Source organism: Salvelinus fontinalis, chromosome 31 (assembly GCF_029448725.1).
Source record: "Salvelinus fontinalis isolate EN_2023a chromosome 31, ASM2944872v1, whole genome shotgun sequence".
In the NCBI taxonomy this organism is placed as follows: domain Eukaryota; kingdom Metazoa; phylum Chordata; class Actinopteri; order Salmoniformes; family Salmonidae; genus Salvelinus; species Salvelinus fontinalis.
Window position 1 is genome coordinate 17834117 of NC_074695.1, and position 19143 is coordinate 17853259.

Consider the following 19143-nt stretch of genomic DNA (forward strand, 5'->3'; position numbering starts at 1 on the left):
TAGGATTTGAAGGTTTGCAGAGAAGTGGGTTCTAGTGATTGTACTTTTATTCACTTCTCATGTGCCACACTAGCAGGTCTTAATTCTCCTGTTCTAGACAAACACAGCTTTAAGAGGTTTTTTGGTTTGAGGTTTTTGAACTTGGTGCTTTTTTTTTAATAAAAAAATGTTTTTGTCCATGTGCTTTTTATTACTTTGTGTATGTACAATACACCTTCCCAAACAGAGGCATATACACAATACTTGATTTATTTCTAAAAAAGATTGATCAAGGAACAAAAGGTACAAAATGTATATTAAATACATTATCCAAGAAACTGTATGTACAATGTTGAAAATATCCTGACAAAAGCCCTAAACTGTTTTTTTTTGCTTTGCATATTTAAACAAAATAGACTAAACGTCAAGTTACAATTTAGTCTTGGAACTATAGGACTCTTGATCAAGGAAGCATCACTGCAGCTTATCTGTTTTGGGGTCCAATTACCAATGAAGATATTAGTGTCACCTCAAGTATGGGGCTCCCGAGTGGCACAAGGCACTACATCTCAGTGCTAGAGTCGTCACTAGACACCCTGGTTCGAATCCAGGCTGTATCACATCCAGCCGTGATCGAGAGTCCCATAGGGCGGCGCACAATTTGGCCCAGCATCGTAAATACGAATTTATTCTTAAATAAAGGTAAAATAAAAAAGTACAATACAATAGCAACTTTATAAATTATACTCTGAGGTAATGGTACACATACCGTAATCAGTTGCATATTTTCAATTTAGCTCAAAACAATCAAATGTGTGTGTCCAGATATAAATAAAAAATTGCCACTGCGTCAGATCAGAACACCAAACTTTCTTTAAGCTGTACTTAAGTAGTTTACAAAATACTGGTTGGTCCATCTTCACTAGACAGAAGTTCTGATGAGTATGATTTGTTATTGAAAAGACCAATTCAAACTTTGCTGGATGATAGAAAATGACCCCAGACTTCCCAACTTGTGACAGTGGACCACAACATAAAACACTGAGATGAGGTAGTGCTTTGCTTTTCTATTCCATTCCTCCTTTCAAGCTCAAGACCAAATAAGCAAACCCTTAGAGATGGCAGAGTCAGATCCTCCACTGGATTGGACTTGTGTGGGGGGGGCCTCAGAGCTCCACCTGACTAAGGTCATAGGTCCCTGTTCTGAGTCTCTTTCCCATCCAGGAGCCGACCAGCTGAATCCTCCTCCAGTTTAACAGCCACAGCGTCTTAGGCACCATCATCATTGCAGGCACCTCCCCTTGAGCGAACTGTAGCTATCAGTTCAAATCTCTCCACGATTTCATCACAACAGTTTCCGATTCAATACCTCCCAGATCATGCGTCTCCTGAAGTAGGGCATGTGTTTCTGTCAATTGGAGGGAAGGGAAATATTGAGTTAGTTACTCATAGTCAAGTCATTTGATTGTAGGACATTTCCTGTACTGGCAGGACTGCTCATGCTTACCGTAACACTTCCATTACACCCAGAGTCTACAACAAGTCTCATATAGTGACCGGCCATCGCTTCACATTTGAGCAAATAAACGTCAGTCTCTTACAAGTGCCGGGTGTAAAATGATGCGTGCCCGCTTTACGCCAGTCTGCTCCAGTAGAATCTACCTCACGCTAAATTATTGATCCGTGCTTGTCAAAACGCAAGTCTGTTCATGTAACCAGTGAAAAATACTAATCAATTGATCCCGTTTGAAACAGATGCAGTGCATTCCATATGCAACCAGTGTTCTGAATATCAAACAGGGCTATTGGTGATAGAACATTAAATGAGTCAGAAAACTGAATCATAACAGGGTGACCCGGGCTTTGCACACAGACTGTATTAAACACTGGCCTCCAATACAAGCCTGTCTCCAACAGACACAGGGGCAGCTTGGCGGTTGAATCAGAAACTCCCAGGATATTTATTGAAGTTTTACAGTACTTACTTGTGTGAATGTGATTGGCTTGTCTTTGGTGACGTACTCTGCATATTTACATGTGAACATTCCACAGTCATTTCCGTTCATCTGCTGAGGAATCTCCTAATGGGAGAAATATTTTGGAGATAAATGTTAAAAGATGGCAACATCAGTCAGTGATGTGTTAATGAATGTTGAGTTGACAGCGATCCCTGTTCGATATATAACACTCACATGGCGTTTCTTGCTCTGCACAGTCCATTCTGCGGTATCCAGGTCTTTGCCCTTCTTGTCCTTGCTTTCCTGCTGCAGGTATTGCAGCAGTATCCTGCAGGCTTCGTCATTGTTCCCTCCCATTGAATCAAAGTATGTGATACTCTTCTTACGGAGATCCACCACCTGAGAAGAAGGATGTTAGTGTGATTCATACTACAGGGCCGAACTGAACCGCACTGTCCTGGCTCTGATATTTTGTTTTGACACAGTCCTTTCCTGAAAGGTTCCAGGCCAGCCCAGTACAGCTCGGCTCTTTAGATGGAATCAGGCATTGCTGAATGGAGGAGAGTTGCAGTATAATAGTTAGTTATAACAGGGCTGCTGTTCAGTACTCACAGAGAGGCACCAATGCACCCCCAGGTGGACAGGCACCAGTATGACGTCCATTGAGAAGATGTCCATCTTTTTGGTCCAGCGGCGTACGGCAGAGTAGCCTGCACTGCGTAGCTTGGGGAAGAAGAAGGTGTTGAAGGTGTGGACCGTCGGCAGGCTGGGGTCCTTACTGCGCTCCACCAGCAGGTTCATGTAGAAGTTGATCACCTGCAGAGTAAAAGGAGAGGCAACGGATGAAGAAAATACAACATAGGTAGACCACTACTGCGTACACATCCCGTCCAGTACACTACTGCGTACACATCCCGTCCAGTACACTACTGCGTACACATCCCGTCCAGTACACTACTGCGTACACATCCCGTCCAGTACACTACTGCGTACACATCCCGTCCAGTACACTACTGCGTACACATCCCGTCCAGTACACTACTGCGTACACATCCCGTCCAGTACACTACTGCGTACACATCCTGTCCAGTACACTACTGCGTACACATCCTGTCCAGTACACGACTGTAAATATCCTGTCCAGTACACGACTGTGTACACTACTGTAAATATCCTGTCCAGTACACTACTGTAAATATCCTGTCCAGTACACTACTGTGTACACTACTGTAAATATCCTGTCCAGTACACTACTGTGTACACTACTGTAAATATCCTGTCCAGTACACTACTGCAGTGGTTCTCAACTGTTTTTTTCTCGGGACCCAAATTGAACCAGGGCCTCTCAGTCACGACCCAACTCACATTTCGAAAAAGAATCACCAAAATACAATCTGGAAAACAATTTAATGCTTTATTGATAGTAAATGTATAAATGATATGACAAGGGAACTTTTTCATTGTCAATAATACAATTTTGCCCATATACTTGATGAAGTATGTTAAACTCACTGGCTTGAGACCACAAAATCACCATACATAGTGCTGCTAATCTCTCTATATTGAAAATATTAAATACATCAGGAGGTTCAAATATTTTAAATGTAAGTTCATTATCATTTCTACACACTTTCTACCTGGTTTAAGTCGTTTTCATAAAAACAAAAAACAACATTTTTTACGCAGACACTTGTGACCCACTGGTTGAGATTGGCTGCTCTACACACTATAGACTAGACCGATTAATCAGGGCCGATTTCAAGTTTTCATAACAAATCGGTAATCGGCATTTTTGGAGGCCGATTACATTGCATTCCACGAGGAGACTGCGTGGCAGGCTGACTACCTGTTACGCGAGTGCAGCAAGGAGTCAATGTAAGTTGCTAGCTAGCATTAAATGTATCTTATAAAAAACTATCAATCTTCACATAATCATTAGTTAACCTAGTAATATCAACCATATGTAGTTAACTAGCTTGTCCTGCGTTGCATATAATCAATGCGGTGCCTGTTAATTTATCATCGAATCACAGCCTACTTCGCCAAACGGGTGATGATTTAACAAAAGCGCATTTGCAAAAAAAAGCACTGTCGTTGCACCAATGTACCTAACCATAAACATGAATGCCTTTCTTAAAATCAATACACAGAACTATATATTTTTTAACCTGGCTCGTTGCTAACTAATTTGCAGGAATTTTGCATAAATATGACATAACATTGAAGGCTGTGCAATGTAACAGGAATATTTAGACTTATGGTTGCCACCCGTTTGATAAAATACGGAAAGATTCTGTATTTCACTGAAAGAATAAACGTTTTGTTTTCAAAATGATAGTTTCCGGATTTGACCATATTAATGACCAAAGGCTTGTATTTCTGTGTTTATTATATTATAATGAAGTCTATGATTTGACATTTGATAGAGCAGTCTGACTGAGCGGTGGTAGGCAGCAGCAGGCTCGTAAACATTCATTCAAACTTTACTTTGTTTGCCAGCAGCTCTTAGCAATGCTTGATTTACTGCACTGTTTATGACTTCAAGCCTATCAACTCCCAAGATTAGGCTGCCAACACTAAAGTGCCTATTAGAACATCCAACAGTCAAAGGAATACGGAATACAAATGGTAGAGAGAGAAATAGTCGACAAGTCATAATTCCTATAATAACTACAACCTAAAACTTCTTAACTGGGAATATTGAACCACCAGCTTTCATATGTTCTGAGCAAGGATCTTAAACGGTAGCTTTATTACATGGCACATATTGCACTTTTACTTTCTTCTCCAACACTGTGTTTTTACATTATTTAAACCAAATTGAGCATGTTTCATTATTTATTTGAGACTAAATAGATTTTATGTATTATATTAAGTTAAAATAAAGTGTACATTGTTTATTCAGTATTGTTGTAATTGTCATTATTACACATACATACATACATACAGTTGAAGTTGGAAGTTTATATACACTTAGGTTGGAGTCATTAAAACTCGCTTTTCAACCACTCCACAGATTTCTTGTTAACAAACTCTAGTTTTGGCAAGTCGGATAGGACATCTACTTTGTGCATGACAAGTAATTTTTCCAACAATTGTTTACAAATAGATTATTTCACTTATAAAATCACTGTATCACAATTCCAGTGGGTCAGAAGTTTACATACACTAAGTTGACTGTGCCTTTAAACAGCTTGGAAAAAGCTTCTGATAGGCTAATTGACATAATTTGAGTCAATTGGAGGTGTACCTGTGGCTGTATTACAAGGCCTACCTTCAAACTCAGTGCCTCTTTGCTTGACATCATGGGAAAATCAAAAGAAATCAGCCAAGACCTCAGAAATCATTTTGTAGACCTCCACAAGTCTGGTTCATCCTTGGGCGCAATTTCCAAACACCTGAAGGTACCACATTCATCTGTACAAACAATACTGCGCAAGCATAAACACCATGGGACCACGCAGCCATCATACCGCTCAGGAAGGAGACGAGTTCTGTTTCCTAGAGATGAACGTACTTTGGTGCAAAAAGCGCAAATCAATCTCAGAGCAACAGCAAAGGACCTTGTGAAGATGCTGGAGGAAACAGGTACAAAATTATCTATATCCACAGTAAAACAAGTCCTATATCGACATAACCTGAAATGCCGCTCAGCAAGGATGAAGCCACTGCTCCAAAACCAACATAAAAAAGCCAGACTACGGTTTGCAACTGCACATAGGGACAAAGATTGTACTTTTTGGAGAAATGTCCTCTGGTCTGATGAAACAAAAATAGAACTGTTTGGCCATAATGACCATTGTGAGGTTTGGAGGAAAAAGGGAGAGGCTTTCAAGCTGAAAAACACCATCCCAACCGTGGCAGCAGAATGTTGTGGTGGTGCTTTGCTGCAGGAGGAACTGGTGCACTTCACAAAATAGATGGCATCATGAGGGAGAAATTATGCGGATATATTGAAGCAACATCTCAAGACATCAGTCAGGAAGTGAAAGCTTGGTCGCAAATGGGTCTTCCAAATGGACAATTACCCCTAGCATATGTCCAAAGTTGTGGCAAAATGGCTTAAGGACAACAAAGTCAAGGTATTGGAGTGGCCATCACAAAGCCCTGACCTCAATCCCTTAGAAAATTTGTGGGCAGAACTGAAAAAGCGTGTGCGAGTAAGGAGGCCTACAAACCTGACTCAGTTACACCAGCTCTGTCAGGAGGAACGGGCCAAAATTCACCCAAATTATTGTGGGAGGCTTCCGAAACATTTGACCCAAGTTAACCTCTTTGGGCTCAAGGGGCAGTATTGAGTAGCCAGATAAAAGGTGCCCATTTCAAAAAGGCCTCGTACTCAATTCTTGCTCGTACAATATGCATATTATTATTACTATTGGATAGAAAACACTCTCTAGTTTCTAAAACCGTTTGAATGATATCTGTGGGTGAAACAGAACTGGACTTAGAGCAATTTTCCTATGTGTATGTCAGAATGCAGAATTTTGCTGGCTGTTCTGAGACCTGTGTATTAATTTGCCTGTCCTCTATTGGTTGAGATGCACTGCATACGCCTTCCACTGGGTGTCAGCGAATAGGGAGAGTTGAAATGGAGTTTCTACGTAGGTCCCAAAGGTTAGAAATTGCTTGGAACCGAAGTGTCCCATCTTTCCACTCTTCGCTCTGACGCAGGAAGGGTCTTGGCATGTCATTTTAGAAGCTCCCGTATTAGCTCCTAGATATATCCGGCTCTGTTTTTATTCGATATAGGTGTTGAAGACATCGTAATGTTGTTATTTTAAACCGAAATATATCAGTTTATGCCAGTATATTGCGATTTTCGGGTATTTATTTTCGTGACGTTTTAGGAAGTTGGGTATCTCTGGCCCACATGGCTATTGTTTACTGCTAATTGCAACGTTGAAGACGACGTTCTCCAACCTAGTAACGATTCTTTTGGACAAAGGACACATTTCCCAAGATTCTGATGGGAGTTCATCGAAAAGTAAGAACTATTTATGCTGATAATTCATTGTTCTGTTGAAAAATGTCAAATGCATAAGACGCCATTTCCTGCAGTGTAGCCTTGCGTTATCGCAGCCTGTATTGCGCACTAAGGTTAATTTTAAAAATGTAATTCAGCGATTGCATTAAGAACTAATTTGTCTTTCAATTGCTGTCCAACCTGTATTTTTTTAGTCAAGTTTATGAATAGTTTTCGATAAGAAAAGGTGCCTTTACAAGATGGCGCGGGACAGATTGCTTGACGTTATGGACACTATTCTCATTGTATAAGCACGATTTGTGCCGCTAAATATGCACATTTTCGAACAAACTCTATATGCATTGTGTAATATGATGTTACAGGACTGTCATCTGACGAATTCTGAGAAGGTTAGTGAAACAATTAATATATTTTGGTGGTTTATACGTTATAGCTATTTTTGCCTTGAATCAATGCTGTTCTTATGTTTGCTATTGTGCTAAGCTAATATAACGCTATATTGTGTTTTCGCTGTAAAACACTTGATAAATCGGAAATATTGTCTGGAATCACAAGATGCCTGTCTTTCAATTGCTGTACACTATGGATTTTTCAGAAATGTTTTATGATGAGTATTTAGTTATTTGGCGTTGGTGTCTGTAATTTTTCTGTCTGCTTTCGGTGCAATTTCTGACTGTAGCTGCAATGTACACTATGATTTATACCTGAAATATGCACATTTTTTTAACAAAACATATGCTATACAATAAATATGTTATCAGACTGTCATCTGATGAAGTTGTTTCTTGGTTAGTGGCTATTTATATCTTTATTTGGTCGAATTTGTGATAGCTACTGATGTAGTAAAAAACTGATGGAGTAAAAATAGTGGTGTCTTTTGCTAACGTGGTTAGCTAATAGATTTACATAGTGTCTTCTCTGTAAAACATTTTAAAAATCGCACATGTTGGCTTGATTCACAAGATGTGTACCTTTCATCTGGTGTCTTGGACTTGTTAATGTGTTAAAGTTAAATATTTAAAAAAATATATCTTTTGAATTTCGCGCCCTGCACTGAGCTGGCTGTTGTCATACGTGTACCGACGTCGGGCTTGCACGCCAAACAGGTTAATCTCCTGGGTAGGGGGCAGTATTTTCACCTCCGGATGAGGATATGCATATAATTGGTAGATTTGGATAGAAAACACTCTAAAGTTTCTAAAACTGTTAAAATAATGTCTGTGAGGATAACAGAACTGATATGGCAGGCGAAACCCAGAGGACAATCCATCCAGGGGAATTTTTTTCCATTTGTTTCTATGGGATACCCTTATTATTAGGAACCTGGTTCGAGTTCCTATGGCTTCCACTAGATGTCAACAGTCATTAGAAATTGTTCGATGTTTTTCTTTTGAGAAATTAAGAAGTAGTGCTATTCATTGTAAGTGTCACTCCAGGTGGACTCTACTGTTTTGATGCACGTCAACTGGAGCACGCTTCACGCTGTTTTTATCCGATATTGGAAACAGTTGATTGCGTCTTAAATTTTATCGATTATTTACGTTTTAGGGTACCTGAGGTTGGATTAGGAATGTTATTTGAAATGTTTGGACCGAGTTTACAGGTGACTTATTAGATACTTTGTAGGCATGTTGGGTGAGTTGAAACCGGTGTATTTCTGAATCAAACACGCCAAATAAATTGACATTTTGGGTATAAAGAAGGACATTATCGAACTAAAATGACCATTTGTGATGTTTCTGGGACATTTTGGAGTGCCAACAGAAGAAGATCTTCAAAGGTAAGGCATGAATTATATTGCTATTTCTGACTTTTGTGGCGCACCTGCCTGGTTGAAATATGATTTTCATGTGTTTGTATGTGGGCGCTGTCCTCAGATAATCGCATGGTTTGCTTTCTCCATAAAGCCTTTTTGAAATCTGACACAGCGGCTGGAATAACAAGAAGTTAAGCTTTATTTTGATGTATAACACATATTTTCAAGAATGTTAAATATTTGAATTTGGTATTTTGAATTTCCTGCTCTGCAATTTCACCGGATGTTGGCCAGGTGGCCTTCACTCAGCACCTCGTCCTGGCTGCCCATCGCTACCGTCCCACCTGCCCATAAGAAGTTAAACAATTTAAAAGACAATGCTACCAAATACTAATTGAGTGTATGTAAACTTCTGACCCACTGGGGATGTGATGAAAGAAATAAAAGCTGAAATAAACCATTCTCTGCTATTATTCTGACATTTCACATTCTTAAAATAAAGTGGTGATCCTAACTGACCTAAGACAGGGAATTTTTACCAGGATTAAATGTCAGGAATTGTGAAAAACTAAACCTCCGACTTCAACTGTATGCATACATACACAAAAAACTAAAAAATTGGCAGATTAATCGGTATTGGCTTTTTTTTGTCTTTCAAAAATCGGTATCGGAGTTGAAAAATCCGAAATCGGTCGATCCTCTACTATAGACACCTGTCCAGTACACTCAGTTGTCACTCACACCCACACTAAATAAAAACAACTCAGATTAGGCACAGAAAAATGAGCAGGCAGCAGCATGACAAACAGAAACAGTGTGATGAGCTCTCACCTCATCGTTGAGCCAGTTGAGGTGGCTGAGGGTCTGGAGGTCTTTGCGTGTGATGGTGAGTCTGAAGCCTTCACTCAGCACCTCGTCCTGGCTGCCTACCGTCAGCGCCCGGCCCACCTCCCCCTCCATATCCTGGATGGCACGGACACACAAACAAGACGGCCCAGCTAAAGGCTAAATGGCATATATCACTCCTCACTTCTCCACCTGATAGCTGGTGTGGTGAGCGTTCTGGCACAGAAATGGTCACTGTGGTGGATGAGGTGAGTTTTCCCCTGCTATGTAAAGAGCTTTGAGTACCAGTATCCAGGCTGTATCAATTGGCCCAGTGTCGTCCGTGTTTGAACATCATTGTAAATAAGAATTTGTTCTTAACTGACTTGCCTAGTTAAATTAAATAAAAAGTGCTATATAAATCCAATCTATTATTATTATTATTATTATTATTATATACATTCCTGATGCGCACAGTGATCAAATCAATTTGATTTATTTAAACTGCATTTAAAACACCTCAATGTACTTAACAATAATGCATTTTACTGGCAATCCTTTTTCTCACAATAGACAAAACTAAAAGACAGTGAATGTACCTCAGTGAGCTCGGGGAACTCTGGTTTCTCCTCTGTGGATTTGGGTTCCTCTATGAAGGGAGCCAGAGGAACCTCCTTCTCCAGAGGGACTCTAACATGCAGCTCCACAGCCCTGTGGCCCAGCTGGCTGTCATCTGTTATACGCTGGACCACCAGACCACAGCAGAAGAGGGTTAGGTTAAGAGCTACCGCCTCAGAGGGGAATGTTTATTTCAGAGTGGTAAAAAAGCATCTCATTTCATATTTTTATGCAATGATGAATAAAGCCTAGAGGAAGAACTTATTTATGTGGACCTGTGGTATGTGTAGGACTATGTATTGAAATGACAGCTGACATCACACCAATGAGGAGGACAGAGAAAGTACCTGTCGCAGCAGCTGAGCAGCTAGGGCCTCCTGCCCCTCTATCTGCCTCCGTCTCTCCCGGGCACGGAAGTCGTACATGCTAGTCCTGGGAAACAGACACACAAATTGACTCGAGGAAAGGACTTCTGTAATGTGTAAGAAGGCTTCATTTTTATTTCTGCGTAGCATCTAGTATGCACATGGCGATATACAGCTAACTATGAATCTACCAAGAAACAAAAACAGTACCAATCATTAATGTAAGGAATCAGGGGACTTACAATTCTTTGATCCAGAGCTCAGCTTGGAAGCATGGTACACTGCAGAGACAAAGATAGAAAGTAACCAGGTTAGATGGGGACAACAAAGAACATAACAAAACACCCACAACAGAACCAAAAACAACCTATTCAAAATGCTTACCTTGAACTGTTCGGCTTTTTGCCCTTCTGCTCTTTCACAATGATTACGGAGTCCCCATCATGAGCTGTACAGAAGAAGACAAGAGGTGACCACAACTGCATGATGGTGAGGAGAGACAAACAGGTAGGCTTTAATGGAAACATGACGCATAACACTAATTGGTTCTACAGCATCCAGCCATCAATTCAATAAACGTTATTCATTCCCTACGAGCAATTGAAAGGAATGAATTAAGTTTATATCAATTGAATTGAATCACCTTGGAGGAATTGAAAAATTGTTGTCTCATGCATTACCTGATGATTGTGAGTCCTGAGAAGAGGTGTCCAGTATGGTAACTGGGGAAGGGGCAGATTGTACTGGCTCTGGTCCCCTGGGGCTAAGATCTGAGTCAGAGGCCCATGGCTGGTTCCCTGCCCCACTGGAAGAGCCCTCCCCTGGGCTGGGGACGTTGCTGTACCCCTGGCTGGACTCTGGACGGGGGCTTGGGGGTCCATTGGGGCCTCGTGAGGCATCTCCTGACCCGGCAGGGGACGAACACTGGAGCAGACGTCTGTTGGTATTCAGGAAGCTGGTGCTGAGAGTGAGTGAGGGCGAGAGACGGACGCAGGTCAGAACTAAGGGAAAGGGGAGGAGAATACTAGAATGGAGCACCGGTACGCAAAAATGTATGGACTAAATGTAGGATTATAAACCCCAAGGAGAAGTAGAAAACATGTGCACTTGCATCAACTTGCCAGTACATGTCATTGAGCATGACTAAAGAAACTCAAACAGGAAAAAACCATGCTAAGGTCTATTCAACGCTGGTCTGACCAATCGGAAGCCATGCTTCAAGATTGTTTTGATCACGCGGACTGGGATACGTTCCGGGTAGCCTCGGATAATAACATTGATGTATACACGGACACGGTGACTGAGTTCATCAGGAAGTTGATCCCACTGGGACTATTAAAACCTGCCCAAACCAGAAACAGTCGATAGATGGCAGCATTTGCGCAAAACTGGAAGCTCGAACCACCTCATTTAACCTTGGCAAGTTGACTGGGAATATGGTTGAATACAAACAATGGCAAACAAAGAGGCAAAACTTCAGTACAGAGACAAAGTGGAGTCGCAATTCAACAGTTCAGTCACAAGACATGTGGCAGGGTCTATAGACAATCACAGACTACAAAGGGAAAACCAGCCATGTCACGGACACCAATGTCTTGCTCCCAGACAAGCTAAACACCTTCCTCACCCACTTTGAGCATAACACAACACCATTGACGCGGCCCGGAGAACAAGAGCCCCAGAGGACTGTGGACGCTTGTTCTCCGTGGCTGACGTGAGTAAGACAGTTTAGCGTTTTAACCCTCGCAAGGTTGCCGGCCCAGACGGTATTGCTAGCCGGGTCCTCAGAGCATGCGCAGACCAGCAGGCTGGTGTGTTTACGGACCTATTCAATCTCTCCCTATACCAGTCTGCTGTCCCCACTTGCTTCAAGATGTCCACCATTGTTCCTGTACCCAAGAAAGCCAATATAACTGAACTAAATGACTATCGCCCCATAGCACTCACTTCTGTCATCATGAAGTGCTTTGAGAGGCTTGTTAAGGATCAAATCACCTTTACCCTACCTTACACCCTAGACCCACTTAAATTTGCTAGCTAAAAGAAATCCAGGTTAGCAGACAATATTAACCAGGTGAAATTGTGTCATTTCTCTTGCGTTCATTGCACGCAGAGTCAGGGTATATGCAACAGTTTGGGCCGCCTGGCTCTTTGCAAACTAATTTGCCAGAACTTTACGTAATTATGACAACATTGAAGGTTGTGCAATGTAACAGGAATATTTAGACTCATGGATGCCACCCGTTAGATAAAATACGGAACGGAATAAACGTTTTGTTTTCGAGGTGATAGTTTCCGGATTAGTCAAAGGTATATGGTTTAGAGAGAAATAGTCAACGCATTATAATTCCTGTAATAACTTGCGGCTGAATTTCAAAAGGGTTCCTTCGTTATTTTACCGTTCATGTCTTCCATAGAGAATGTCTTGATCTACTTCAAATAAGGTCTGTGTTTCGTGCAGGCTTAAACCGCCTCGACGTTTTGATACCCGTGTAAATCTCACTAGGATAAGGTAACGTTTGTCAACATATTTTCATAAATCCACTCTACAATTTTTTTTTTTATCTTCGCTTATATTTAGCCAATATTGATCAGAGTTACCTTGTCCTATGGATATTTACGCAGTTATAAAATTGGCACGGTGATGTAAGCCTACACGAAACACAGACCTCATTTTAAGTGAATCTAAAAATATCCTATGGAATAAATGAAGGAACCGCTTTTCAGATTTTGCTAAAAGGTGTCATGGGAATTATGACTCGCACTTTGGTTGTCAATTCTTACCATGCCCATTATTAAAATAGGATTTCCTGCATATAGAAATTAAAGTTTTTGTTTTAAACATTCATCACAGGTAACTCTATTTTTATTCAAACAGTTGAGAGTATTTGTCTCCTAAGCAGACTCTTCAGTATCATTGTCACTTCAGAGCCGTGTGTGTATTTATGTATTATATTAAGTTAAAATAAAAGTGTTCATTGTTTATTCAGTATTGTTGCAATTGTCATTATTAAAAAAAATGTGTGTGTGTGTATGATATATATATATTTTACTTTTTTTATTTTATTATAAAAATAGGCCGATTAATCGGTATCGGGGTTTTTGTCCTCCAATAATCGGTATCAGTATCGGCATTGAAAAATCATAATCGGCCGACCTCTACAGTCGAAAAATCATAATCGGCCGACCTACTACAGTGGTAGGCTTGATTACCAACAACGACGAGACGGCCTACAGGGAGGAGGTGAGGGCCCTTGGAGTGTGGTGTCAGGAAAATAATCTCACACTCAGCGTCAACTAAACAAAGGACATGATAGTGAACTTCAGGAAAGAGCAGCGGGAGCACCCCCCTATCCACATCGACAGGACAGTAGTGGAGAAGGTGGAAAGTTAAGTTCCTCGGCGTACACATCACAGACAAACCGAAATGGTCCACCCACACAGACAGCATGGTGAAGAAGGCGCAACAGCACCTCTTCAACCTCAGGAGGCTGAAGAAATTTAGCTCGTCACCAAAAACACTCAAACTTTTACAGATGCACAATCAAGAGCATCCTGTTGGGCTGTATCACCGCCTGGTACGGCAACTGCTCCGCCCACAACCGTAATGGCTCTCCAGAGGGACAACGCATTACCGGGGGCAAACTACCTGCCCTCCAGGACACCTACACCACCCGATGTCACAGAAAGGCCAAAAAGATCATCAAGGACAACAACCACCGGAGCCACTGTCTGTTCACATCGCTACCATCCAGAAGGTAAGGTCAGTACAGGTGTATCCTTCCGTCGTCCAGCTGGCTTAGTACGGAGCGTCACCCCTTCTCTATTGGCGCTGTGATTTTGTCACCTGTCAATCTGGAGATGTCGTTATAGTAACAATCCTATTATACATAGCAGTCCGAATCTGGAAGCAAATTAAAGTCCCCATTGATCTTAGACCAATATCATTCATGCTCCCTGTTGCGAGGAACCCCTCCTTTGCCACCGCTAACCTTGATAACACCTTTGAGCGACGGGGAGAGCTAGGGATGAATACCATAGAGGAACTATATATAGAAGGGACCTTTGCCTCCTTTCAGTTGCTGAAGGAAACTTAGAATCTTACCAGAAGTAACTTATTCAGATACCTACAAATTAGAGACTGTTAGAAAACACCTCCCAACATTTGGGAATGCTAAACCTTCCATGTTTGACGGACGCATAAAAATATGCCCCACCTCAGACAAACTGACATCTCGTCTATATCACGCTCTTCAATCTGTTAGCACACCTTCTACAGATGCCATTAAGGCAAAATGGGAGGAAGAACAAGGGACTTACATTTCTGTGGCAGACTGGGAAGATAGCTTGGAGTATATCCACACCTGTTCCATTAACTCCAGACATCGTCTCATACAATTCAAGCTATTACACAGATTACACTATTACAAAACTGCATAGGATATTTCCTGATACATCCCCTATGTGTGATACATGTCAGGCTGCGCAGGGTACACTACTCCACTGCTTTGCCCAATGCTCAAGCTTGTATGGTTATTGGTGTGGAATTTTTAGGATCCTCTCTGAAGTTCTGGAGACTTCAATTGACCCAGACCCGCTTCTGATAATCCTCGTAGTGTCCGATTCCCTAAACGGAATAACCAACCCCCAAAAACAACTCATTTCTTAGTCTCATTTCGGCAATTTTTTTTCAATCTTGACCTCTACCAAATTATGACTCAGCTAATTGGCAAACACTGTACACTTAGAAAGAATTAGATATATTCTGAACAATAAATGATCAACATTTGATCAAATCTGGCAACCTTTCCTCTATTACTTGGACCAGTCAGCGCTGTGAATTTGTACATTATAACGCACTCTCAATTGTAATATTTTAATCTACCTTTGGGCAGCATGTGCTTGCCCCGGCACCCGAGCAGTTGGGGGGGGGGGGGTGACATCTAGCCTCTTTCTTTCTACCTGTCCTTGTTCTGTATGTCTTGTATTATTTGTTTTGTACCCAGGACTCTGGGTCTTGTTGTTTCTGCCCACTCTTTCATGTTGAGATAAGAATTGCATACTTGTCTTTTATACCTATACACCATTCTTGTGTGTGTTCAATAACAAAATATTTGAACAAAGTACATGTGCATCAAAGCTGGGACTGAGAGACTGAAAAACAGCATCTATCTCAAGGCCTCAGATTGTTAAATAGCCATCACTAGCTGGCTACCACCCAGTTACTCAACCCTGCACCTTAGAGGCTGGTGCCACATATACATGGAATCACTGGCCACTTTAATAATGCTTTACTTATCACATACTGCTTTACTCATCTCGTATGTATATACTGTATTCTATTTCTACTGTATTTTAGAATATGCCACTTCGACATTGCTCGTCCAAATATTTATACATTTATTAATTATATTATTTTACTTTTAGATTTGTATATCGTTGTGAGTTGTTAGATATTACTGCACCGTTGGAGCTAGGAACACAAGCATTTCACTACACCCACAACATCTGTTAAAAAATTGTATAGGTGACCAATAAACATTGGATTTGAATTGTCTGTGTAGACTGGGGAAGTGAGAGGACTGTAGTATTGGCTTTGTGGTTGTTGTACTCACAAGTCTCTGTGTGAGCGCGGAAAGCCATGGGAGCTGCCGTTGTGACACGAGGAGGACTGTCCACCTGAGACCATGGCCAGTAGCTGTCTGTACACCTCCTTTTCCTCCTCACGGACAGACTGGAGACACCCAGAGGACCCAACACTATATTATAAATGAGGCTTTTATATGGAAAAGATGCAACATTACATCTTAACCAAACTTCCCTCTGGGTGAAAGTTATTATATTGTATCTATCCAGGTTTATCTTGGCTGACAAAGCAGAATAATAGTAATATAACAAAGTTCATCCAAAACAGCCCAATATCAAAAGTTCAGCAAACGGTGCAGCGAGTGGGATCCATAAAAATACTGGTAGGTGGTAACTGACCTCTTGTGCAGTGCAGCGAGCCCTTGCTCTGAGGAGGCGGTAAGAGGAGCTGCCGTGTGAAGGACTCTGCACCACGCGGATAGGGAAGGTCTTCTCCTTCATGCTGGTGATCGAGCCACTTCCTGTACCTAACCCTGCTGAGGTAAACCGCCTGCGGACAGACGGAGATACAGAGAATTAAATTAGATTATTGTGAATGGAGCACTATCACACACAGAAAATAAAGCACTTTTTGAAAATCAAACACTTTCAAAACCTTGAAATGGTACGGTTCAAAATCAATCTTATTTGAGGTTTTCAAGCACCTGTACAATGCTTGATTAATTAATAGCAGAATTACTTTTTTCATCAGTGAGAAATGAAGGCCTATATCTATTGACAATATGAGCATACCTATTTGATGTAGGTGTTCTGAAGTGGGTCCTTCCCAGGTGGGGAGAGGGACATGGCTTAGAGGTGCTGCTGGAGGAAGGAGGCTGACTGACAGAGTGCCCATTTGTTTTGGGTGCTTCACGATGTGTAATAGCCATGCAAACTTGCCGTCTGCAGACCGTCGATCCCATCATCGACTTCTCAATTCTAAAGGACTCTGCAGTAAAGGAGGAAAGAGAGTGTCAAACAACTGTTCCATTTCCATAGTGACATTTCCAGCCGGCAAAGACATTCTTAGAATACAGTTTAGAAAATGTACAATAGTCTTGCCTGATTTAGAGCTTTTACAATTCAGAGTTGAGGGAGCAACAACCGTCCCATCCAGAGGAGTAGAGTTCCTCACCTCGAGGACCTGAAAACACCACCATAAAAACACAGGATATTAATGTTCAATAAACTGGAGTAATGAATGCGAAGAATACTACTACTTGGCCCATAATAAAAAAGTATCTTAAGAGAAGGAGTGCTGATCTAGGATCAGGTCCCCCCTCGTAATTATTATGATTTAAAAGTCAAAGCCAATCCAAGATCAGCATCCCCTATTCCGAGATGCTTTGCAAATTATGGGCCCTGAAACAGAACTCCAATACCTCAGTTTCTTCCCAGACATGGGAGGGAGGGGGTGCAAAGGTTGAGGGCTCCAGTTGGGGCTTTTCTGGAGGCTCTTCCCCTGGGTGTTCTTCTAGAGGCCCAGGGGAAGCAGGCAGTATGTTCCTCAAGGTAGGGGTCACACTGTTCCTTACCCACAAAGCCACATTGGCGCTATGGCTCTTCACCCCTTCAGCCGTAGTCTTTATAGTATCAACAAGATTCCCTGTAATAGACATAAATGCAGTCTAAGTCAGGGAGCCATGGTTTGTTAATAGATTACAGTATACACAGTGCCAAGAACAGGTTAGACAACACAATATATATGCCTATGACTGCATGGCCAAGGCTGAAGCAAAACTTACCCATCCGGAATTTCTTCACTGCTAGGGCTTGGTCATCATGGTCAACGGCTTCTCCGTCCTCCAAACTTTGAGAAAAAGGGGAAAACACTCAAAATGAGAATAAGCCAGAGACCTAGTCAGTGATGGCGGGTATTGTCATTAGAACTCTCATAGCTAGTTAACTACATTCACTTTAGACAGCGACCTGTTACAATCCACTCCATAGATAGGGGTTGTTGAGTATGCAAGTTAGATTGTTCAACAACCCACTTAAACATGTGAGACAATGTGTGCCATACCTGCTAGCATCTCACCACAATTTCTAATGAACTAGACAGCAAATGTACAACTCACACATAACTAACAGACAACTAGTTATGTCAAAAAACAAACTGACTGGTCATCCCTTGTCACCGCCAACTGAAACTAAGCTAAATTATCTAACTTACTACACAACAAATATAATAACAGATAGTTAGCTATTGTAGCTAATATTAACCTTAACTTACCAGTTGATAGGTCTTTTTCTCCTGATCGGACGCCGTTGTTGTATTCCGTGTGTATCAACGTTATCCTGTTGGTCGGGAGCTGGCACTCCGTAGCGGAGATTAGCGAAACCCGTTCCAATCCATTCGTAAAATTTATTGAACATGTTTACCTAGAGAAGTTAAAAACCTCCCGCCCGCGAAAAAAGGTATCGCTATGGTTGCTTCCAACCTGCCTGCCAGCGCAGCCAAAAGTACATAAAGCCACCCAACGTCATTCGGCCGGGGAAAGTAAATCGTAGGTAGTTAGCTAGCTGACCAACACTACTAATCAGGTTACCTTCCCCCTTCCTTCCCTTGAAATTAGTTAGTTATTTAGCTCGCACAGCTAACAAGCTTGAAAGCTGGTTAGCTAAACTAGCTAGCTAACAAGCTGGTTGTATGTGGCTTTAGCTACTAGGATTTTAATCAGCACTTGACTGAGTTTAATCACTAGTACCACATTCTACAATGCAATTGATGTTTCTTAAATAACCCAATGTAATACTTCAAATACAAAAATACGGTGTATACACTCACTAAATGATAACCTCTCCCGCTTCTTCCTCATTCAAAACCACAACATGGCTGAGCTCGAAGTTCAACCATGAAACCTTTTCATTGGATGAGTAACTCGAGTAGATTAAAGTATTCTGAAACGTGATTGGCTGATTGGAGTGCTTTTTTTCTGGCGCTACTTTGATGATGTTCACAGATTTCGACACGCATATTATATTCTACACGGATTTTTCTGTTGTGTTCTATTTAGTGTCTGAGATACA

The 19143-nt window shown here is 41.4% G+C and overlaps 1 protein-coding gene across 2 annotated transcripts; it reads right to left on the bottom strand.

Annotated features, from left to right (window-relative positions):
* Nucleotides 1–231: 231 nt before the first annotated feature.
* Nucleotides 232–18974, bottom strand: LOC129829694 (sentrin-specific protease 1-like). Of its 2 annotated transcripts, none has more exons than XM_055891556.1 (17): nt 18347–18974; nt 17859–17923; nt 17649–17719; nt 17176–17257; nt 16867–17062; nt 16474–16624; nt 16104–16222; nt 11169–11449; nt 10873–10936; nt 10731–10769; nt 10471–10555; nt 10105–10248; nt 9512–9643; nt 2550–2753; nt 2172–2336; nt 1965–2060; nt 232–1387 (listed from the first exon to the last, which is right to left on the bottom strand). In XM_055891556.1, exons 1-17 carry the CDS (start codon nt 18487–18489, stop codon nt 1325–1327), a joined length of 2100 nt encoding a protein of 699 aa, XP_055747531.1. In that variant the 5' UTR covers nt 18490–18974; the 3' UTR covers nt 232–1324. The 2 variants fall into 2 exon arrangements, with proteins under 2 accessions (XP_055747531.1, XP_055747530.1); XM_055891555.1 differs by having other exon boundaries at nt 17496–17719.
* Between the last annotated feature and the right edge of the window lie 169 nt (nt 18975–19143).